Below are 25160 nucleotides of genomic sequence, written 5' to 3'. Positions count from 1 at the left end.
GTATTTGTTTCTGCTGACTCTCTTTTCACTGTGGTTTATGACTGAAATGCATAACAATGGTTCATGAATGAAAATAAATCCCAAATATTTACATGAACATATATACCTGGCTAGTTAGTATGGCTCTGGGCACAAAACTTGATTCTGAGCATAAACATAATCAATGAGTTTACAGCTGATGCCTCTTAATTGGTAAAGGCTAAAAAGATAATTCTGTACTATAGCAATATTAAAAATAGAAGTTTAGCAAGGGGGAAAAATCTGTGTAAGCACTCATACTTTTACTGTTCACATTGAAGTGAGACATCCAGTTCCTTATGTCTTCAGTTCTTTGAGTAAAGCCACCAGACTTTTATTTTCAAAAATTCAAATACTTAATATGGAACACTTTCTTCCACTATCCTACATTATAGGGAAGTATATTTTATATTGTAAAATCCCTGCATTACTTGTTTTTTTTTTTCAAATTAAGTTTAATTAAATTGCTTTATTTAGAGGTGATTCCTCAATCAGTCATACTGAGAGATATGAACAAATGTTAGTTGTTCATGGCACCTTATAGTTTCAGAAAGTCTGGCATTATTGTGATAAAAAAACCAAATCTTCGTTGAACTAATAATACATTTTAGTAAAACATGTTGGTTTATTAACCTCTGATCATTTTCACTTGGAAGAACTAACGCAACTTTATTATTGTTGGAGTTAAGTAAACAACACTTCTCAAGGATTGCAGTGACATGATCACTATATTTTTACTCAGCCATCTGGATATAGTGCTTTACATCAAACAAAAAATGAGAATTACTCTTTCATCTTGAATCTTGTGTAATTTAAAACTGACCATTACCAAATATTTGATTTCTGAGATAGGCTCAGTGGTGGGATTCAATTTTTTTTACTACTGGTTCTATGGATGTGGCTTGGTGGGCATGACAGGAGAAGGATACTATAAAATCTCCAGTCAGAGGAGGTATTTTCCAGTTCTCCGAACTACTCAAAATTTCCTCTATTGGTTCTCCAGAACTGGTCAGAACCTGCTGAATGCCATCTCTGTATACGCTATGTTGTTGTCTCTAATCTGGAAGATCCATTTCCAGGAATTTCCTTTCTTGGTGAATGAGTACAGAATTGAAAACTGGTTTTGTTTCAAACTAGTCAAGCAAGCAAGACTTATTAACTATACAATACAATATTTGTATTGTAATACAAACATTGCCTATAAACAAGACTCATATCTGCTGGTTTTGTATATATATAAATGTGTGTGTGTGTGTATGTGTGTGTGTGTGTTCGAGCATAACTCTGGAACGCATTGAGCAATTTCAACCAAATGTGGTAGACAGATCACTTACGCTCTGGAAACAAATACTGTTGGGGTAAGATACCCCTAACACCCCTCAAGGGTGTGTGCCTTAAAATGGCTTCTACTGTACAGCACAGTGGACTTGCCATGGTAATGGCTTCATAGTACTCCACAGGGCGGCTCCCTCTCAGCCTTCCAAGGAAATGGCAAGTGATTGGCCAAGTGCAATCAAACGTTACAAAATGAGGGAAGGAATCGAAGGAATAACGACGCTGTGCAAGAGACAATACAGTAGTGTGTGTCCTGGCTATAGCATTTTCCTGTCTAATACAGGATTGGGATAAATAAATACTGGGGCAATGCCAGGTTATCAGCTAGTTTAACATAGTGAGGAGGATGTATAGGAAGGAACCTCTAGTTCTGAAGAAGCAAGGTTCATGCAACATATTTATGTAGCTGACGCTTTGAAGAATAGAAATTTGTTCAATACAAAAAAAAAAAAACCTGAAATGTCAAGAATACATTCAAATTAGTCCATTATTGATTATATTGTATGGATCTTGTACCATCTTAGGTATGATCCAAGGTTCAACAGTTATAAAATACAGAATCATTTGAGGATGGGATATATTTTTATACTTCTCACCAAGATAGTCAAGATTTTTGTGATCCCATAGCAGATGGTGGCAATCCAGTTGTGGACCTTTCTGATCACAGAATTAGACTAGCATTTCCTTTCAGTTTTAAGTGAGCTATTAATTATGCATGACTTTCAAACTATTTTAAATGCAGGAACTCCAGTCAATGTGTTCATTTTTTAAAATAATTGCTTACATGTTTTGCTGAGTATACTTTTTTAAAAATTTCTTTGAAGTCATCTCAGGGGCTCTTTAGGGGCTGAAAAATAACTCACCAACAAATATATTTCTTTATAATAAATAAGCAAAGATAAAACAAGCAAGGAATGTTTCATTTAAGTAGATAGTGGTGTAAGGGTTATTTTAATGTTTTCGAAACAACTTAAGAAAACAGAATTAAAGATAAAATTTCAATTGTCAGATTAAAGGATAACAAGGAATAAAGGTTTAATAGATATTAGAAAAAAATACAATATATTTGGATTTCATCCAAATTAAATGAGGTTACTATTATGACATAATGAGGGCAGAAGTCAATAATATTATATGAAGTTTTGCTACAGACAGTAGTTTACTTGATAGCTAAAACAGCATTTGCCTTTGCCATCAGCCTATATTTCAGAGCAAATGAAGTTTTCAGAACAATTTTCAATGCTATTTTTAATTATTATCAGTTTACAAAAGGCACCACATGCATTTAATATATCCAGTTTTAATATCTCTGTATATAAACAGTATTAGAAAGATTAACCCAGGGTTTTTTTCCTAAATAAATGAATGGTTACATTAAAACAAAGTTCACTGAAAAATTGTAGCCTTATATAAGATCAATACAAGCAATGAAGATATTGCTTTTAGGGAGTTGGTCATAACTCAGTAATGAAAGCACATTATATAAATACAGAATATTCCAGGGAAGAATGCCAGGCATATGCCTGACAATCAGTAAAATTGTTACCCATAATCTTGAACAACGTGAAGAAATTATCTGACTTAATAAAATGTAGCTCCCATTGTTAGTTTGGAAATCAAACAAGAGGTCTATGATTGAATATTCTTAATTAAAAATACTAAACATTTACAGAAGAGGAGATGAATTACAATAGATTTCCAATGTTGTGAAAGACAGCATTTAACTCTTCCCCTCAAAGCTTTTCCCAAAAATATCAAATAACATTAAACATAAAAACATTGAGTTATATTTTTTGTACACATTTTTCCCTTTTTTTTTTTTTTTGTTAGTGTTGGATGTATGTTTTTCTGTTTTGCATTTTATTCTTGTTGATAAAACCAAATAAATATATATAAATCCTATCCATCCTTATCTCCAGAGGACAGGTTCTACAATAAAAAAAGGCACATCTCTTGGTCCCTGTCAGTCCAATGTGCCGGATCAAATTGAATTGATTGATGGATAAAAACTATTGGAAAAAGATGGTCACTTACTGTAGCTAGCCCAGTCCTAAGCCATTTGGGCTTTAAATGGCTTTAATGTGACCATAACAGAAGGACATAAGTTTGCAACTTTGACTGCATGAGGAAAAATGATGCTTGATGTCCCTCTAAGGTAGGGTGTCATATATAAGGCCATTTTATCCAGTATCTTCACCTATTGTTTTCATATTTTGGATGTCACTCAATCCATTTTTAAGTGCAAGACATGTGATTTCTTAGGACCATTAGCTTTTTCTGCTTGTTACTAAACCAATCCTGGTGGTAGGATTAATTGGAAACATCTGGCTATTTATCTAGCTATCTATCATCTTATTTTGGCAGAAAGGTACAGGAAATATATCCAAAAGGGACAATAGAGTAATGGGGACACTTGAGGTGTCCTTGGTTCTCTCTGAGCTTGGTTGTTTTCTTGCAGATGTTTCATTACCAAAAGTAGTAATATCATCAATGCTAGAAAATAACCAAACTCAGAAAGCAACAAGGACCCTTCATTTCAACCCTCAGATACAAATAGGAAATTCTCCTTTATTGCTATTGGGACACAAGTATCTGTGAATCCAAATGACTGAATATGTTTGAAGTGCTAACGTGAAGGAAGAATTTGTGCGTCTTCAGTGTAAATTCAGGGCTGAAATATAGACATGCTTAGCAGTGGAAGTCTCTTCCAGACTGATTCTTCACCATAATGAGGAATAAAAATACATTTTCCAAGAAGATCTGCAGTTTTGGGATTTCTACCATGAATGCTTTAGGAGAGGGATAATGGGGGCTGCTGGGAAGAGAGGACATGATAATTTTGTTTTTCCCTCCTTTGCTTAGATAGTTAGCACTTCTGAATGTCAACTGATAGATGCTTTTTTGAAAGTCAGAGTTGGATAGCAGAATTGGGAATAAAGTGAGATAGAAAATATAAGTCATGGCTCCAATATTGTTCTTAGATTTAAACTGCTAATATAATTCATGCAGCACAATTTGCTTTGTTCTAATGATAACAAATTACATTTGGCTAGTATATTTCATCACAATGGGGCCCCAAGTGCTTTATAAACTGATTTGTAAGCTATAAATAATCAACCTCTCAAGCAATGTGGCAATGGATCATAGATTCAGTTAAAACTGCAGTGAGAACTACTAAACAGAGCATCCACAGGAGGCAAAAGCTTATTAATATCATAGCATTGGGAGTAGAAATAAACAGAATTTAGCCAGAATGAGAGGATTAATGAAATTACCTCAATTTTACATACAACTAGTGGCTGTGGATTTTATGGAAAACAATGCAGAAGCTACTCTAACCTTCAGGTGAAAAGCCTTCTAAGTTAGTTACACAGGTGAAAATCAAAAAATTAGAATATCTTGCAAAAGTTCATTTATTTCAGGAATGCAACTTAAAAGGTGAAACTAATATATGAGATAGACTCATTACATGCAAAGCGAGATAGTTCAAGCTGTGATTTGTCATAATTGTGATGATTATGGCTTACAGCTCATGAAAACCCACAATCTCAGAAAATTAGATTACATGCAATCAATAAAACAAGGATTGTACATAGAACAATATCAGACCTCTGAAAAGTATAAGCATGCATACTCAGTACTTGGTTTGGTCCCCTTTTGCAGCAATTACTGCCTCATTGCGGCATGGCATGGAAGCTATCAGCCTGTGGCACTGCTGAGGTGTTATGGAAGACCAGGATGCTTCAATAGAGGCCTTCAGCTCTTCTGCATTGTTCGGTCTCATGTTTCTAATCTTTCTCTTGGCACTGCCCCATAGATTCTCTATGGCAGGGGTTCCCAACCTGGGGTGCTCGCACCCCCTGGGGGTGCGAGACAATATTCCAGGGGGTGCGAGAAAAGTCCAGGTAAATAATAGGATATTGGCTATATGTTGGCATTTTTATTTATTATTTATTTCAGGGGGTGCGAGGTTCGAGTGAAATTTTTTTGGGGGTGCAGGGCGAAAAAAGGGTTGGGAACCACTGCTCTATGTGGTTCAGGTCAGGCGAGTTTGCTGGCCAATCAAGCACAGTAATCCCACAGTCATTGAACCAGGCTTTGGTGCTTTTGGCAGTGTGGGCAGGTACCAAGTCCTGCTAGAAAATGAAATCAGCATCCCCATAAAGCTTATCTGCAGAAGGAATCATGAAGTGCTCCAAAATCTCCTGGTAGACGGCTGCGTTGACCCTGGACTTAATGAAGCACAGTGGACCAACACCAGCAGATGACATGACTCCCCAAATCAACACAGACTGTGGAAACTTCACACTGGACTTCAAGCATTTTGCAGTGTGTGCCTCTCCATTCTTCCACCAGATTCTGGGTCCTTGGTTTCCAAATGAGATGCAAAATTTGCTCTCATCAGAAAAGAGGACTTTGGACCACTGAGCAACAGACTAGGGCTCTTTTCTTTAGCCCAGGTAAGACGCTTCTGATGTTGTTTGTTGTTCAGGAGTAGCTTGACAAGAGGAATACGACATTTGAAGCCCATGTCCAGGATCCGTCTCTGTGTGGTGGCTCTTGATGCACTGACTCTGCCCTCAGTCCACTCCTTGTAAAAGTCCCCAACACTTTGGAATGGCCTTTTCCTGACAATCCTCTCCAGGCTGCGGTCATCCCTGCTGCTTGTGCACCTTTTTCTTCCACACTTTTCCCTTCCACATAACTTTCTATTAATGTGCTTTGATAGAGCATTTTGGGAACATCCAACTTCTTTTGCAATTACCTTTTGAGGCTTTCCCTCCTTATAAAGGGTGTCAGTGATGGTTTTCTGCACAACTGTCAGGTCAGCAGTCTTTCCCATGATTGTGCTTCCTACTGAACCAGACTGAGAGACCATTTAAAGGCTCAGGAACCCTTTGCAGGTGTTATGGCTTAATTAGCTGATTAGAGTATTACACTTTGAGCCTAGAATATTGACCCTTTTCACAATATTCTAATTTTCTGAGATTGTGGATTTGGGGTTTTCATGAGCTGTAAGCCATCATCATCTCAATTATGACACATCACGGCTTGAACTATCTTACTTTGCATGTAATGAGTATCTCATATATTAGGTTCACCTTTTAAGTTGCGTTACTTAAATAAATAAACTTTTGCACAATATTCTAATTTTTTGAGTTTCAACTGTACACCCTCTGTTTTAGCCATATCTATGATGTGCAGACAGTGCTAGGACAAATGGAAATCGCAAATGAATCTCCCATGTCCATTGTACATGTGGTAGAAATTATATTTGAGAAGTGATGTCCGGGTATACACTATAGACAGAAAGGTGGGAAAAAGATTGTTTGCTTTGTACTTTTATAGCAAGATACAAATTCAGAGACAGGTGGCCTGATTTGTTTTTGAACTCCCTGATTAAGATATGTGCACAATGGAATACTTGTGTGCACAGCAAATACATTAATGAAAACGGCACAGTAAAATGTTTGTGCTATACTGAGATTTGCTAACACATTTAGATCAAATCCCCTACACATGTACATAAAATAGGTAGATTAATATTTAAGTCTTAAAATTCCCCAAATGAAACAGGAAAGAGACAGGTTGAATTTTGGAAAAACAGTCCTAATCCTTGATGTGAAATGGGATGAAGCGGTTGAAGAGAACAGCGGAAAGGGAGGGAAAACCATTGTGTCTCTGGCATATCAAACACCATGGTGCTTTAGAGAAGGCTGCCAGTGACACCTTCCTCTATGATGATCAGTAGTAACATTGGCTGCCTGCTGTGCAAGTTGTGGCAATCTCCATTCTATCAAGTTGTTGGTAGTTTTGGATGGGTGCGTTGCAATATATGCACAGCCAGACCTCCATTAAATGTGTGCAAATAATGGAAATACTTGAAAGGCCAATTTCAATCTTTCTCCACCTACAAATAACCTCATTCCCTCTGCTATCACCCTCCCCTCCCTGCCCCAAATTTAATGACTGCGGGATGGCAGCAAAGAAATAGCAAACTCTTTGCTGCAATGTTATAGTTGTCCATTTTTGACAGCCCGGATCTGGAATCCCTACTTTATAGTGACAATATAGCAATTACTGAGATACAGCTTAGAGGTTGGAATATAAGGGCTAGGTATTTGTTGCTAAATAGTAAGGTCTTCTGCTTTCTACAGGTAGATTTAATCTAAAGCTTTTATTATTCTTTCTATGTGCCCTGCTGTGACCAAAGAACAGCTTGCAAGTATTAAAACCTTGGTTGCCCAAATCTGAGATCTAAATCAAGTTGCTGCTATTGTTATTTTCACTGCTCTTGTTCAGATCATTTACAAAAGGAGCAGCCTTGGCTAGCCTTCCATGGGCTTCATTATTGAATCGTTCTTTATCAGTTGTAGAAGCAAAGGGAAATTACAGTCCCACTTAGCAAAGAGCCTGGAGGAGAAATAACAATATTTTAATGTCCCCCTTGCCACTGTACATTGATTTCAAGCTCTCTAGAAATGGCATTAATTTATTCAATGATTTCTGTAGCCCCTGAAAGCACCAGCAAATATTAAGGAAGGAGTTAACTACAAATGAGCCAAAAAAAGGAAAGCAGGATGAACTTTATTCATATTGGATAAACCCTTGGTTCTACTTGAGAAACCAAAGCAGCTTGCAAATACTATTTGGAACTAATTCCATCTAATTGGTGACATGGTTTTGATGCACCAATCCAGTACTTTTATTGTTTAAGTGATGGATTAATACTGGGACAGGGGATATAAGCTCAACAATAAATGCTTCTTTATTAATTATTTATGACATTTCTATCTCTTCTTTCAATTATGGATCTCACATCTTTATTACAGTCATGGATCAGCATAAGAAGGTTACAGTTTTATGGCTGGTATTATAGTGATATCGTTGATATGGTGACTTGATATCAGATAGTTGGTATGGGACGACCTCTCTGGTGATATCCTCAAAGGTGGAGAATTCTGGGTGGTAAATGGAGTATCCAATTAGCCCACCTGAAGTCATTCATGGCTGGAATGCCCTTCCTCAAATACAAAATAATTCAGTAGCAATTTTTATTTCTCTTTCCTCTTTTTCACTGAGAACATTTTATAAATCAGGCCAAGAGACTTCCAGGTTGTTCCTTCTTTGCCCCAAATTCTTCACAAACCAGTTTGAGACTAACCTATCATATTCATACAGCTTCAAATTGCTAGGTAAAAACAATCAGTTCTCCCTCAAGCTGGTGAATGAAAGACTAAAATAGAAGACTAAAATACACACACACACACACACACACACACACATATATATATATTTGTGGTGTGTATATATGTGTGTGTGTGTTTATGTGTGTGTATATATGTGTGCATGTGTGTGTGTGTATATATATATATAAAACCATTTCTTCGCACCATTTGCAATCAATTTAAAAAATCCTTCATTGAAATTCAAAATATTAAAAAGTTTACAAAAATTCAAAATATTTTTAAAAATCCTATAATAGAAGATGTGTCAATACCTTTCAACATCATTTTCTTGACAGTACAATAAGTATAGTACATACAATTAATACTTGAAGTTGTTCATAGTATTAGTAATACTAATTCACAGTGCCTTAATAATATCAGTAAAAAAGTAATTCATGTATATAGGTCGATGGTTCAAAGAAAAAAAAACATATTCTATTAACACTAAATATATATATATGATCAAAGATAAATCTATATAATTTATAGTCTATGTGCTGTGCTCTATATTCCATAGCTATAAGAGGAGATAAGGTATACATTTTAGCTATACAATATAAGTATAACTACCTAAATATTATAAATTAAATATGAATATTTATATAAATCTCCATTTTCTGGCAGTTTCTCAATTTCAATGACTTCTCACTGATCCTACCATAAACCAATACACCAATTTTATTTCCTCTTTTGACCTATATTTATCATTTGTCTACCCATTGATACCAAATGTTCCAAATTGAGTAATATGCTGAGTCTTATTTGTAATTTCATCGTGAGTCTATCCATCTCTGCTCATTCCAAGATTTTACGAATTATAACTTCATCTGACAGAATGGTGGACATCTTCCAAGCCTGAGCTAGCGTAATTCTTGCTGCCGTTATTCTATGTATAATCAGGTATTGGATCTTTTTGGGGTATTTATCGTTAATGATTCCCAGGAAAAATAATTCCAACTTCCACTCCAACCTACAATGAGTAATTTCCTTTCACCATGTTTGTATCTTAATCCAATATTTTTTAATTTCTGGGCAAAGCCACCAGACATGGAATGCGATCAATTCAATCTATTGTAGGGGAAAGCCATGCTATGTAGGGCGTGTCAACTTTTTCATCTTTCAATTTCCAAACATTAGGAGTGCTCAAAAGTTGTGACATGCCTTGGGGATTGTAAAGAAATTTTAATTACTTTAATATAATTTAGATGTGCTTGTAACTTCATAAATATCATAACTTTTACTCATTTTGTTGTTTCATTGCTACAGTGAACTTGTCCCTTTCTTTTTGTTTGTCTTACAATTAGAAATATCTCACTAGGATGCTAGAAAGATAACATGGTAAGAGGGGGCTTTTCATACACATACAAATGTAGATAAAGTATTACTTTATAGCAGTCCTTGATTTATATCCATGGAAAATTTGTTGTTAAACAGTACAGGCATTAAGTGATCCTAAACCTAGAACTGAAGTGAATCTAAAACTGCAGATGGCATGCTGAAAGGTGTGTAAGAAGAAGGCAAAGCAAAAACCAATGTTTGTTGCCTATGTACTAATACTCAGGCATCACAAGCACATCCTCAGCTCAAATTTACACATGGTACAAGCAGATGGAGCAAGAAAAGGCAAACATAGCTGCTAAGGTGGAAAAGGAAGGATATGAACCAGAATATGAAGAACACACAAAAAAGCAAATTTGACCCATTTGAGTCCAATAGTGTGAATATATTTTCATAAAAGAGGATTGTAGGTTAAGCCTTAGAAATATTTCTCACTGTGCTCTTTGGGCCTTAATTCTAAATGTGCCAAGCACTACAATATTAACATGATCCAGGTTTTCTTGTTTATAGCTAATGGGATTCGAAGCCAAGGGTATGGTATCTAATTTAAACTGACAGATTTAGTAAATTGGATTCAGCAATCCTTTGAATGTATGAATTGCCCTAAATGTGTGAAAAATGTCCAGATTTTTAGAGTGTGTGTGTGATTTGTATCTGAATTTACTGTAGATTCCAATACTGAGAACATGACAGTTATTGTCAATAGGCAGTAAGTATTTCCAGAAAGAAACAAAACAAAGTAGAAAAGGAATATCATTTGCCTTGTCTTACTCTAAGATGCTAGTGCTTGATTTATAAATAATGGCAAAATGGTTCTATTCCCAGATTGTTGTTTTCAATTACAGCATGCAGTAACTTGTGGACTTCAACCTCCAGAATTCCTCAGCCAGCAAAGCTTTAAAGTTGCTAAGGTTAGAGACCCCTGTTGTAATATAATTAAGGGGTTGTTCTTGTATTTAAATTAGAAAAGTATTTCAAGAGGCTAGGCCTAGACACCATTGTAACTTGGATGAGTATTTACCTTTCCAAGTATTTTCACCATTATATTTTAAATTTAATTCTTCCAAACTACAGAACTGATAAACTTTTTCAAGGATTGGATCATCATCATCCCTTTACCCACTGTCTGTCCACCATAGGATGAAGATCTTTTCTGCTTCTTTCCAACCAATATGGTCCTGAACTTTCCTTTGCCAATTGGGCCCACTATACTTGCTGATGTCATCGATCCATCTTGTTTGAGGTCTCTTTCGTGGATACTTTTTATCAAGTGGGATCCATTCTATAACTGCCTTGGTCCACCTGCCCTCAGTTCATCTTGCTATGTGGCCAGACCATTTCCATTTCAATTCTTTTACTCTCTTGGTGATATTGTATACTTTCATTTGTTCTCTAATCCATGTGCAGGTCTGTCTATCTTGTCTTGTAATGCCAAGCTTGTATTTTCCATGGCTCTTTGTACCAGTCATAGCTTTTGTATCAATTGGATCATGTAAGACTATAATAAACTAGAGAATCACATGACTAAAAGCTAAATACAGTTTCATGGCACTCTTTTTAAAATCCTTTGGTGTGTTGGTGGTTTCATTCCCAGGAATATTGTTAGCATTGCCTTATGGACCAGTTGGTCAGGTTTAACTGCAGTTCTGGATATTTAATTCTGTCCCTATTTGTCCTATCAGATGACCCAAACTTATAATCCAGTTTTTTGTTTTTTGTTTTAAACTAAATAATTAGCCTTTGTGCATCCAAAATATGAGTTATAGGGGATTATTCTATCCAATAGCTTTATGAGAAATGAATTTGCTTCCATCTTACATTCTAAACATCAAGAAAAGTTACGGGTATGAATGTTATATAAGAGTGTGATATTCATGGGATTTTAGTCAGCTGAAGACACAACATACATATTTTTTAATGTCATCATATGTCATCCCCAAATAACATATTGATATCTAAAGAGGCAGGGACTTCTCTTCACATGTATACATTTCTCATATTTCTGAGAATTTCAAGAATTTCACAATTGCTTATAATCATATTTCTGGTTCACTTAATGTTGTACATTATTTCAGATAGAAAAGTTTACACTGTTTTTGCATTTGATCAGCAATGTTTAGGCAGTGATTTGACTGATTTTGTACTTGAAAGTGATGAGCATATGGATGATTCTTAGCTTGTAAATTCTATAAATCCAAAAGTCAGCTGACATACATCCATTCATGAAGATGAATCAGATTCCGTCACAAGGACTTCTGTACACAGGTAGCTTTCATGTTAGCATCTCTTTAGGCTCAGTTTCCAGCAAATAAACTAGTCATCACTTCAACTAGAAGGCAAATCATCATGAGAGGAAACATGTAATGTTTTGTCTTATTTGGCAAATGTTACATCAATGCAAGCTGCCAGCCATTTAGTAAATGAATGCTTTTTTTTAAAAGGGGGGTTTAGTAATTTTTGTACATTTATGACATTAATATAATAAAAATGAAACAGCATGCATAGCAGTTTTATTCCACTTTGTTGATCTCTGTGGTATTTTAAGGAATTAATAACTAGAAGGATGACAATTTGAAAATTGCACATATAATATTTTGAAATTACTTAACTTTTGTCTTTTAATCAGAAGCTTTTTTGTTTTTGTAATACAATTATTATGTTTTGTGTTCACTTGTAATTTCCTTAAAATTTTCTTATAAGAAATTGATTTGGCAATGAGAAATTACTCATTTTTATTTACATAAGAAATGTGTATGGGACTCATTGTTTGCCTACAATTTGGCAGTTCAAATCCCATCAAGCTCAAGGTTGACTCAGCCTTGCATCCTTCCAAGTAGATAAAATGAGGACCCAAATTTTGGGGGGCAATTGGCTGATTCTATAAACCGCTGAGAAAGGGCTGTAAAGCACTTTAAAGCAGTATGTAAGTCTAAGTGCTATTTCTATTTCACACTAAAATTTAAAAATATCAAACATGTAATTAAAATCACCTCATATCAGTGATCTTTTGATGCTTTTCAATCACTCCTTGTGCTACATTAAGCATTTAAAAAAAAAAAAATTTCAAATCCTTCTAATTAAACTATATTCCAGCCCTGAAGTATCACTGAATTTTTCAACCTGTTATCCATTCATTCTTTATTTTTATTTTTTTCTAATTTAGATTTCATGTCCTCTTTTTTTTACACTGAACATCCTCCAGTATATTGATGGTATTCATTAAAGAAGCTATGATGTAACTCAGTTTTAATCATAGGAGGGTACTTGATGGAAGACCAGTATTTCATCAAATGCTCCAACTATTTAAATAAAGTATAATAGAATAATTATCTCGATTCAATTTTGACAGAAATAATTAGAGTAGGAAGAATTATATTATGGGTATGGAAGTAAAGACTGGGCATACTCCAAAAATATTTGGAAGAACTCTTTCAGATCTGATTCAACAAAGTATCCATTCCCAGGAAATAGTCTGCAACAATCAATTTAGTATTTTATTTGTCACTATAAACTGTAAATCTGCCAGTAATAGGAAAATTCATAGCTAAATACACATTGCTAAGGCCCAGATAACATGGTACAGATTCTGCTTGTGACTGCGTTGTTCTAAACCTCATATGAACTCTTCAGACTTTTTGAAGTTACAAGGAAGGAAGGAAGGAAGGAAGGAAGGAAGGATTGGAAGGAAGGATTGCTTCTAAATATAGTATAGAGTGGGGCAAGTACATAGTAAAATGTGTATGTTAAGAATAGTTGATTACAAATTATTTAAATTGGGTATAATTATTAAAAGTCTACATGAAACTATGTATGGAACTGCATGTGTTGAGAAACATACTTCAGAAATTGTATCCTAGGTCTGTCCTAGCTACTGCTGATTATTGTACTTTTCCTCCATAGTCAGATTTTGATCTTATATTACTAATTGGAAAAGCAAGCTTTTGAGTATTCTCCATTCTGATTTCCAAGGTCTACTGTGTATTAAGCACGTTCCTCCCTGATTGAAGTAATTGAACCAATGTGAGTGAACTGAGACCTATAGCTTTTGACACACACAGCACACACACACACACACACACACACACACACACACACACATATCTGGACTTTCAGCCTGTGTTTATTTATATCTGACTCTATTGTAGAGTCCTTCTATTTAGATTTTAATCCTCCATCCTAACCTCCTAATTGCTTCCTAGCCTTCAACTCTCAAAATGCCACCTTGGCTATGGGACTACATTAAAGATACATGGGAGCAATCCCATGGATAGCTCAGTTTATCCACTCCTTCCAAGAAGTACTATAAACAGAACATCAATAAGATGTCACATCAGCCAAACATAGACGAAATTCCCCAGGGATATCAGGGAAATATAAATCATCATCAAACTCAACACATGCACTATGAATCCATTTCCAATATTTTGGATTCAAAATGTCCACTACTATCAGTTTTGTGGGCCCTGTATAGCTTCAATTAAGGAAAAAGTTTTTTTAAAAAAAACATTCCAAACAATTTTGCACTCCATTTTACACCAAGTCAATCATGTAATATAACTTGAGCTTTGTGGATTTAATAATTTAAATATTTTTACCTTTAAATATAGTTACATTTAATATTTAGCAGTTTAACAATTATTTTAAAAATGTGTAATTATTTAAGATAGATTTGTGTCAAGTTTTTAACACAATGAAGTTAATACCGTGTGAGGGTAAAGTCAGTGTATTGCTTATTCAAACTGTTTTTTTTTTTAAAAAATATTTAATAGGATTGAAATTTTACAATTTGCACCTGGTCTGACAGATTGTATGGTAAATTTTGAAAAGTAGCACAACAAGGAGTGAAATATTGCATGAAAAAACCTGAAAAATCACTTCATGTCTGGGAAATAATGAATTCATTTGGCAGATCACAACACTGCTGCCGGTAGCATGCCTGCAACTTAGTAAGGTAGCACTAAGGACTTTGCATTCTATGATCCTTGCTGTCCAAGCTTGGCATAAAAAATATATCAAAAGAGTTGTTTTCTGTGTGGAGTATGATAAAGACACTTTTAACCCAGTTCTTTTAAGACCATACTATGCTCAAGTGTGCGAGCCTAGTCATTTGCTTTAGGGTTTTGTGAAATGTGCCTGTTCTGCATTTGTTGAAACCAGTGGTGGGATTCAAAAAAATTACTACTGGTTCTGTGGGCATGGCTTGGTGGGCATGGCATGGCTTGGTGGGCATGGCAGGGGAAGGGTACTGCAAAATCTCCATTCCCTCCCCAGTCCCGGGGGAAGGTTACTGCAAAAGCCCATTCCCTCCCCACCTCAATAACCTGCTTTCCAGCTCCATTCTCCTGTGCAGGGCAACAAAAGAAGACCCAGCCAATCAGCTGGGAGGGGGACTCAGGAAGCAGATAATAGATGGGGGTGGGGCCAGTCAGAGGTGGTATTTGCTGGTTCTCTGAACTACTCAAAATTTCTGCTACCAATTCTCCAGAACTGGTCAGAACCTGCTGAATACCACCTCTGGATGAAACCAAGGTGTTCCTCGAATGTGGAAGTCAAGGTGATGGCCCCAAGGGTGTGCTTGAAGACTTCTCTATATTTTGTATGTGGAGCTTCACTGTGGCCACTTATCTTGAGTGTTTTCTCCACACCTGGTGGACACTCTTGGTTAAAACATACTCTGAACTATACAGGAGTCTCAGTCCTAAGGATGAGATGGTTGCTAATTCTCAGATGTACTTTTTCTGCTACTGACACTTGCTGTAGGATATATTTCTGCTGCTGTTCTCACTTCAGATAGCGCTGTTGAATGTAACACTTTAACGAAGTTGTGGCAAGCTGTGCTATCACATTTCAATTTCTGCATTTTGCTCTGGTTTTTCCTTCATTGAAAGTTAGCTAGTCAAAATGAAACCCACACATCCCTATTTACAAATTTAACAGATGAGGGAATTATACCAGAGAGTTGGGTTTTTTTTAAGTTTATCTTCTGCTTTTTCTCCTGAATTATGAAATAGTATTCACATGAAGTTTAAACATTTGTACAATATGCTTGTGGATTGTGTATTAATATAACTCTTTACTGATGAAGCAAGGAAATCTGGAAACGATTGAAAAAATACAAGCAGTGGATATGGTGGATTGGGCCAATCCATCACTTTATCTCTAGCCTTCTGTATACTTCCTACAGGAAAATTCTTCAGAAAATTATCAATTTTTCTCCAGTTTGATACTTGGCTTTTTGTTTGATGCTTTTGAACCACTTGGACATAACTTTAATGAAAAATTTATGTTTTAAATTGAATTGTAAAGGAGATACAACAAAACAATGTGTGTGTCTCTGTTTATTTCGGTTTAAGATTTGTTTAACTATGAGAATCAAATGCTATCTAAACTGCACTGATTTGGTCAAAAGCTACAAAAGAAGATCTGAACTCTGGAGGAACAAGATGTAGTTATGGTTAATTATGAAACTCGTTACCAGCAAATTAATGGTACATAAATTTGTCAACAGCAATTCTGTTGAAGGAGAGACATTTTGAATTTGTTAAAGCATTGACATGCTCAATAGAGTAACCTGGCACTAATTTATACTTCTAACATACAGTTCATGAACAAGTTCTTGAATGATTATATTTTTTTTAAAGAGGAGGAGGAGGAAAAGGAGGAGGAGGAAAAGGAGGAGAAGGAGGAAAGAGAAATTTGAGCCTGTATTATCTAAGGATATGCCAAACTTTCAAATACTTTAAATACTTAAGAAACTATGTTTAATAAACCCTCTATTAATAAAATAATATAGGACAAGTGTCAGTCCTGGTATAGATAACCTAGTACAGTGTTTGTTGAAGCCTCTTCTGCAGCTTGTGGCACATGAATCAGTTTTGAGGGGCTAATAGAGTCTGGATTAACACAGAGTTTTAGGAACAACAAATATGCACACCATACTTACTTCATTATCAGGGCATTCCACACCTATTAAGAACAGCTGCCTCTGCATTTGAAACAATTTAAACCTAGTCTTCATTATATTCAGCCAAGGCATCAAGCTAGCTTTTATACTTTTAAAAAATGTGGTTTCACCCATGCAGCAGCATTAAGATAAAATAAAGGAGGGGGAAGGAAAGGGGGGAGGAGGAGGAGAAAGAAAGGAAGGAGAAGAAAAGGAAGAGGAAGAGGAAAAAGAAGGAGGAAGATGGAAAAAGAAGGAAGAAGAAAAAGAAAAAAAGAAGAAGGAACTTCTGCATTATTCTGTTTCCTGCAGAGCAACATGCAGGGCATGAATACATTATTTTGCTTTCATCTCTTTCCAGGAACAGATATTAGAGAGATGCTCTCTCCACCTATTGAGGTTCCAGTGTGCACAGTGGGGAAAGAATGAGGGCTGCAAAGAAAATAAGGCAGAGGCCATGTTCCTATATGCAGAAATCCCTTCTTAGAGTGCTTGAATCTGGCAACAATCCACACTCTGCTCCCTTTAAAGACTCCCAGAGGACTAAAAGTGGCTTTGCACAGCTTGGTCCTTCCAAGTGTTTACTGTGTCATTTGTTGTTACGCAGCACTTCAAATGTAAGTCTCCTTGGGAAAAATCAATCACTGAAACTGTGCCCGCATGTAAACAAATTGTATTGTAGAAATAGACAGGAGATCTTGTCAAATTCTTTTCCCATCTCTGAGAAGCAAAATGGAGCAATGCCCCTCCTATCTACAGAGAAATGGTACTTAGCATACATTTTAAAAGGGCAAAAATTAAGAAGGCATGAAAAATCCTGAACAGTTGCTTTCCAAAGAGGCAATGCAAAAAAGGGTGATGATCTAAGGCTAGATTCAATAAACATTCCTTGCACTCCTTTCTGTCCTGGAAGACTGCCTTGAATTGATCGGTGTGCGTTGATGTAGCCTTGCAACAACTCTTGTGAAAGAAATCTGGTTAGAACTGTTTTTATTGATTCTGCTGCTATAATTTTTATAGAGCTGTTTAACCAAAGAAACTTAATATATATCATTAGAGCAGGCGGGATGTGTGTGTGTTTCTTCATGTACTTTAGAAGGCCACACCATATACTGACCATCTAAATATTGGTTCCTCCTAACTTTGGAAGTACTGTTGGCAAAAGGCAAAAAAAAGCAGGTGGTGGATCCCGAGGGTTTGGAAATATATTAATATCTGGAAAATATAATATGAGAAACAAAGTGGGGAGAGAGAGAGATGTCAGAAAGAAAACTAGAAACAGGAGCATGAGAGAGAAAGAGTCGCTTTCACTCACTTCTGCTAAGGCCTGGCTACCACTTACTTCGGTGCTATGTGAAATGATTTAGCACATTACCCTGTGATAACAATCACCTTGATAGGAAAAAAAAAAAACCAACCTTATTGGAAAATACTTACATACTAGGTAGAACTGCAATGATGGTTCAGTTTCCAGCAAGAGGGAATGGGAAGACCTCGTTTCTTTTCCTCTACTTTCCTCTGCAGGAAAATATTCCAAGAAGAAGATGGACGTGACTTTTTGTAGGGGGCTATTTTAAGCTAAATACTGGTTGAAATAAGGTGTTTCTGGTTATAATCAAGCCACCCAAAGTAGCCCCACAGTGAAATGAGCATAAATAAATTTAAGAAATAAATAATCAGAAATAATTATCACCCCTTCAATGAAAAACTGAAAAAACTGTTCACACCACTATCCACTTATAAGTTGGAAAGCAATACATGTTTGTGGTGATGTGCATTTGTCCTTCCTGGAAGATGTAATCCCTGAAAGATGGGTAAAACAATAATCCATCACACTATGACACTGCTACAATTTACAGCTCAAGTCTGGGAAAGCCCAGGCTTCAACCTATATTGGTCTGTGAAATCCATTCTGTGATTTTGGACAGTCAGACTTTTATGAAGATAAGATGAGTTGGATAAAATTCTTCAATATTTATTATAGGGATAATATAATAGTTTACCAGTGGAGAGTCAAGTAAAGAATCTGTTTCCTCCAACTTCAGTACTGTGTAAAAGTATGCACAAAGTCTCCAAATATAGAAACATTCCTCACCAAAGAAGCCATTCCTTGATATGTGGTGAAACAATCAGAATTCCTGAAATGCATGCAGCTCTGTAAGACTAATTGTTGTATCAGCCAAAACACAATGTAGAGTGCTAATACAATGTCTCAGAAATAGTACTACCTGTTGAAGTTCTCAGTTTTGGTGGCTCATAAAATTTATTTTCCTGGATATTACAATTTTGGAACAAGGATGGTTGTTGTTTGGGATAATGTGATATGAAATCCAATTCATCTGAAGGCTACTGGATCAGGAAAGGTACCTTATAGAAATATAGTATAGTACATTTCTATACTATAAGTATAATGACATCATTAAATTAATTAGCTTAAAGGAATGTAATGGATAAAGAAATATTTAATTGCTTTGTGTTCTTTCATTTCAGTTTCTCCAAAGATAAGTCATATCTCAAATGATATTGTGGCAAACGAAGGAAGCAACATCACACTGGCCTGCTTAGCTACAGGGAAACCTGATCCTTCCATCTCTTGGAGACATATTTCTCCATCAGGTACGCTTTAACAATTATTCTAATTCTAACCACTTATCTTTCTTTGTTCTCACTCTGTTGCATACAAGGCAGGAAAAAGTCTTAGAATCTATTTGCTCAGGAATTTAAAATGGTGTTTCTCTGAGAAATATGAAAGCAAACAAATCTCAAAACCTGTTTGAAAATCAATAATTCAATCCTACTTAATGATTCACAATGGTGAATCTTTGTGATCCAAGTGTTAGTCATTATTTAAAAAAATAGTCATTGATTTGAAATTATTTTTTTATGTTGAGGTACTTGCTTATTCATCACTTTGGTTTTATGCATAAATTAAACAATTTTTCTGGCCAAAGTATATGTATTATGTATAAAAAAATGAAAAAGACTGAAGAAAAATTGCATTGGTTTTCAAATACAGTTTTCATACCAGCCATGATTCTGGCCCAGTGTGCGGGCAACATCTCTTCTTCAGATATCCAAGAATAATGGAACAATACAACCTCACAATTAGCAGACAAAAAGGAGGCAACAGATGAGTAGCATAGCATGAGACAGGTCACCTTTAGTTAAAGGCTGAGTAAGTACTTGTCCTGAGTACCAAAGTTTAGAGGACACCAAATACTGCCCCTCCTTCTGAATCATTCTAAAAATTATTCTTAAAATGCAATTCTTTGCAGTGGCTGGAGGTACACTATCAATCAGTATGTTTTAGGGACCTCCTATACCTTGAACCAGCCCTGAGACAAGACTTTGGCCAGTTGTCCAGATGAGAACCCAATTTTGGCCTTCCTTTGGCAGAAGCAGCATGTCAAAAAATTATCCTGTTGCCTGATTTATACAATATTTTCCTTCTAATAAGTCATGAAAGTTATACATTGCATGGAAATATGAATAGTGATTTTGCATTTGCCTGTAATAATGGAAAGAAATTTAAGGAGATTCAATTAAGCAACCGTGGAAAGGGCTAGAAAGTGCCCATCAGCATCATTACCTTTTTACTTTGTACTGTATACCCTCACCAACCCACTTGGATATGCTGAAGCTCTTTTAATTTTTTAAATATACAGATTTGTTAAATATATATGTGTATACTATGAGGATATTATCATTATACTCATAAGCTCTGCTTTCCTCCACCCTTGAGTAAAATAGAACTGTAAAATCTGGACAACTACTAGATAGCATCTAATGTCTTTGGCACTGTCTACTGTAATGATTGTCTGGAGTTTTGCACTCCATATATGGTGGCCTAACTTTCTATGGTACTTATTCAGCGAATTCATAAGCACACATCTATGACAATTGCCATGACCATAATCAATTCCCCACAGTCAACTCACCATAGCCAACTTGCAGGGGGACAACTCACCATGGCCAACTCGTTGCAGGACAACTCACTGCGAGACAAGAGTGACACTAATATCAAAGAAATGGTGGAATAGAATCATTAAAGAAAGGATAAAAAAGGAGGAACAGAATGAAATGTGAATGACAAAAATTAAAATAATTTTTAATTTATTTTAAATAATTAAATTGAATTCTAGAATTGTCCCACGGTGAATTGTCCTGCGGCAAGTTGGCCATGGTGAGTTATCTTGTGGTGAGTTGGCTGTCATGAGTTGGACGTAGCAAGTTGGCTGTGGCGAGTTTGTCCTATTACAGATACAGATACACATATGCATGCAAATGCAGAGACACATATTCAGTAGTGGTATGCTGCGGGTTTGGACTGGTTCAACCGGTAGTAAAAAAAAAAAAAATCCTCCAGCGATCAGCTAAGAGGAGGAAAAATATCCTCCACAATCAGCTAAAAGGAGAAAGAAGAGAGAAGCCAGAATCGGCCCTCCCACCTGCCCCTGCACTTTTCTCTTCTTTATCCTCTCAGCTGATTGGCACTGCATAACTTAGTTGGGAAAAGCTGCATGCCGGCATTAGGCAAAGCACACCCACCAGGCCACACCCGCAGAACCAGTGGTAAAACAATTTGAATCTCACCACTGTTCAGAGATACACAGAAAGACAAAAATACATATTACAGTTCTGCAAGTCATCAGCAAAGCCTGCATTCGCCCTGTGTTCAATAAACATGAAAGGAAGATGATACTGGAAAATGGGTGCTAAACTCATCTCATACGGAGAGTTAATAAGGCTTTGAGAATGGAGAACCAGCGGTTCTCTTTTGCTTCACTATTCCACAGGTTCTCATATTAAATTGGTTGGCCTAAAGCAAATGGCTTTTCAGAAAATAATACTGTGATTTCCCACTTCTCCTTACAACAGATATACAGGTAGTCTTCAACTTATGACTGTTCATTTAATCATCCTTCGAAATTGCAGCAGAAGTGAAACAGGTGACTTACGGTTTTCACACATGTAACTGCTACAAGCATCCCCAAATGATCAAAATTCAGGCTCTTGACAATTGGCATGTATTTATAACAGTTTCATTGGTATCATGTGATTTGTAACCTCCTCACCTGACTTCTGACAAGCAAAGTCAGTGAGGGAAGCTAGATTTGCCTAATGACTGTACAGTTCACTTAATAACTGCAACTGCAACTCCTTAACAACTGTGGCAAAAAGATGGTAAAATGGGGAATACTCACTTAATGACTGCCTTCCTTAGGAACAGAAATTTTGGGCTCAATTGTGAGCCTAAGTCAAAGACTACCTGTATCTTAAATGGCTCAAAGCAATTTTGTCCAATTGTCATGAAGAATAACTCAGTTTTGCTTCCATTCTTTCCTCTCTATTTCAGTCCTTCACCTCCCTATCAGAATTAGACCTAGATTTAATCCTCCTGGAAAAGGTCTCATATGGTTTAAGGCAATATCTATTGAATAGAATAGAATAACAGAGTTGGAAGGGACCTTGGCAATCTTCTAGTCCAACCCTCTACTTAGGCAGGAATCCCTATTCCATTTCAAACAAATGGTTGTCCAATCTCTTCTTAAAAACTTCCAGTGTTGAAGCATTTAGAACTTCTGGAGACAAGTTGTTCCACTGATTAATTGTTCTGTCAGGAATTTTTTACATAGTTCTACGTTGATTCTCTCCTTAATTAGTTTCCACCCATTGTATTTATGTCTTATGTTGAGGTATTCCCCGTTAGGAGAATGAGTGCACTCAGGGAAACATAGTGAGAGTGGGGATGACTAACACACAACCAGCACACAGATACACTGAATAGTAAAATGTAAATTTTACTTCCTGTAAAAGGGTAAACAAAGCCCAGCAAACAGTCCAAATCATACACGGTTAAAGCAGTTAGTATTCAAAATAATCAGTCTAGGGATAATCCAAAAAACGAAGTCCTTTTCTTTACCACTATCATAAACAAACTTCAGTAAACGGAGTTTGCAAATAGTTGCAAGACTCACAGCAATTCAAGCAGAATGACGATCAGGCAAAAGGCAAAAGAAAAGAAAAGGAAATGCGAAAAAGAACAAACTAGGTTTCTGGCTCCATCTTATGGCTGTTGGAGGAACCTCAGTCAATCACAATTACAATGTTCTCTTAAAGATACAACAGTATTAAATGACTATCCTGGTTTATATATTGCCAACCCAACTGTTAGGTGACTATCATTCCTAACATCTTACCCTCAGGTGCTTTGGAGAATAGCTTGACTCCCTCTTCTTTGTGGCAGCCCCTGAGATATTGGAACACTGCTATCATGTCATCCCTAGTTCTTCTTTTCATTAGACTAGACACACCCAGTTCCAGCAATCGTTCTTTATATGTTTCAGCCTCCAGTCCCCTAATCATCTCTGTTGCTCTTCTCTGCACTCATTCTAGAAAAATCTTTTCTATACTGGGGCAATGAAAACTGGATGCAGTATTCCTAGTGTGGCCTTACCAAGGCATTATAAAGTGGTGTTAATGCTTCACATGATGTTGTTTCTATCCCTCTATTTATGCAGCCTAGAACTGTGTTGGCTTTTTTAGCAACTGCAGCACACTGCTGGCTCATACTTAAGTGATCGTTTACTAAAACTCTAAGATCCCTCTCACAGTTACTACTAATGAGCAAGATATCACATATACTATACCTGTACATTTTTTTTCTTGCTTAAATGTAGAACCTTACATTTTTTTACCACTGAATTTCATTTTGTTAGATTGTGCCCAAGGTTCAAGTCTGTCAAGATCCTTCTATATCTTACGACTATCTTCTGGAGTGTTGATTATTCCTGGTAGCTTAGTATTGTCTGTAAATTTGATGAGTTCCCATCTATCCCCTCATCCAAATCATTGATGAAGATGTTGAAGAGTACTAGGCCTAAAACAGAACCTTGGGGTATCCCACTGCATACTTCCCTCCATGTAAATGCAGTTCCATTGAGAACTACACATTGAGTGTGGTTGGTCAGGATAAAGTTCTGTAAAATCCAGGTTTCTGTGTAACTCTGGCAGAAAAATGGGATAAAATCCCCTTTCCATTTTTGAATTCCAACAACTGGATGATAAGATTCTAGAGATAATAGACACCCATCAAGACCAATAGCCATCAGAAGCCTAATCTTTATTTTTTAATTATCTCAACATAATAGGTCTTTCAAAATGATTCAAAGTACATGTTTTAGTCCTTTAGTATTTTTTGACTCCTCACTGAACCCAATTTTTTCAAGTTACAGTTGGAGCCAGGAAAAAAAAAGTATTAGAAAATTTCAATGCTTTAAAGCAGAGGTGGGGAACTACGGCTCAGGCATTCTGGGAGTTGAAGTCCACAAGTCATAAAAGGGGCATAGTTCCTCACCCCTGCTTTAAAGAATCCACACCTTATAGTTGAAACAATTTTAAAAGTAGTATCACCTGTTTTTAAAAAACACCCACAGTATCCTTCAATAAATAACAGGAGTTGCTTTCTGTGAATATCAGGAGATGCAATTTTCAATGTTTCTTCCAAAACGGTTTTTTTAAATCATACGTCATTCTACTGAATAAAACTAAATTGATTCCAACCCTCTGGCTCTTCTTCACAATCTAACCCAATATGTTTGAGACTTATTTCTTCAAAATACTTCACCAACTGAAACAGAGTTTTTTCTGTGTGGAGGACATTAAAAAATATATAAGCCCTTCAGTATGAGTAGACGGAAAATATTGGTTTTGCCTATTACTTGATCTCTCTTTTCTGTTTTGCCCTTGTTAGAGTTACCTTCCTATCTCATTTTTGGGGTGAATTAATAACAAAGAGCCACAAATTATTGTTGTACAGCAATTTGGATCTTATTTAGTTGGACAATATTTTGATATATTCTGTGAATGTCATGTGGATATTAGTGGTGGAGTCACATCCTGGTAGGATTGAAAGTAATGCTAATCAGCACTTTACTTTGCAAAGAGGGGCTTGAAAGAATTACTAATAGTGACCTTTCAAAGAGCAACAATTAAACCTTTTTAAGTGACCTCCAACAGAGTGGAAAAATCAGTTACATCATAAAGGTGGTCTTTAGCTAAATGTCAAACAAAATTGTGTTGGGAACCTTGGGCAGTCTTCAAAGTGGGAGCTTAGGACATGAGTTCACCTAATGGTGTTATTTTTTAAAATAACATTAATGGAACCCTACTGCCATCTTGCAAATCCAGCAGAAAAGCAGGGATTTCCCCAGCCACTGAATCTTTGATGAGATTAGCACAGTCTTCAAGATTTCTTCAAGCTATAAGTCAATTAAACTCCAATCAAATCCTTAACA

At 36.1% G+C, this 25160-nt stretch overlaps 1 protein-coding gene across 2 annotated transcripts in view; it reads left to right on the top strand.

Moving 5' to 3' along the window:
* The window catches only part of NEGR1 (neuronal growth regulator 1), a 529658-nt gene that overhangs the window by 337854 nt on the left and 166644 nt on the right, over positions 1-25160 (top strand). For both annotated transcript variants that reach the window (XM_026700172.2, XM_026700173.2), the window contains exon 3: positions 19354-19479. In XM_026700172.2, the coding sequence (XP_026555957.1) occupies positions 19354-19479 (126 nt within the window). The remainder of the gene's footprint in view (positions 1-19353; positions 19480-25160) is intronic.

This window comes from Pseudonaja textilis, chromosome 3 (assembly GCF_049901715.1).
Source record: "Pseudonaja textilis isolate UNSWEBS1 chromosome 3, rPseTex1.2, whole genome shotgun sequence".
In the NCBI taxonomy this organism is placed as follows: Eukaryota; Metazoa; Chordata; class Lepidosauria; order Squamata; family Elapidae; genus Pseudonaja; species Pseudonaja textilis.
The sequence above is the reverse complement of the archived record's forward strand: the minus strand, read 5'-3'. Positions and strand labels throughout refer to the sequence as shown.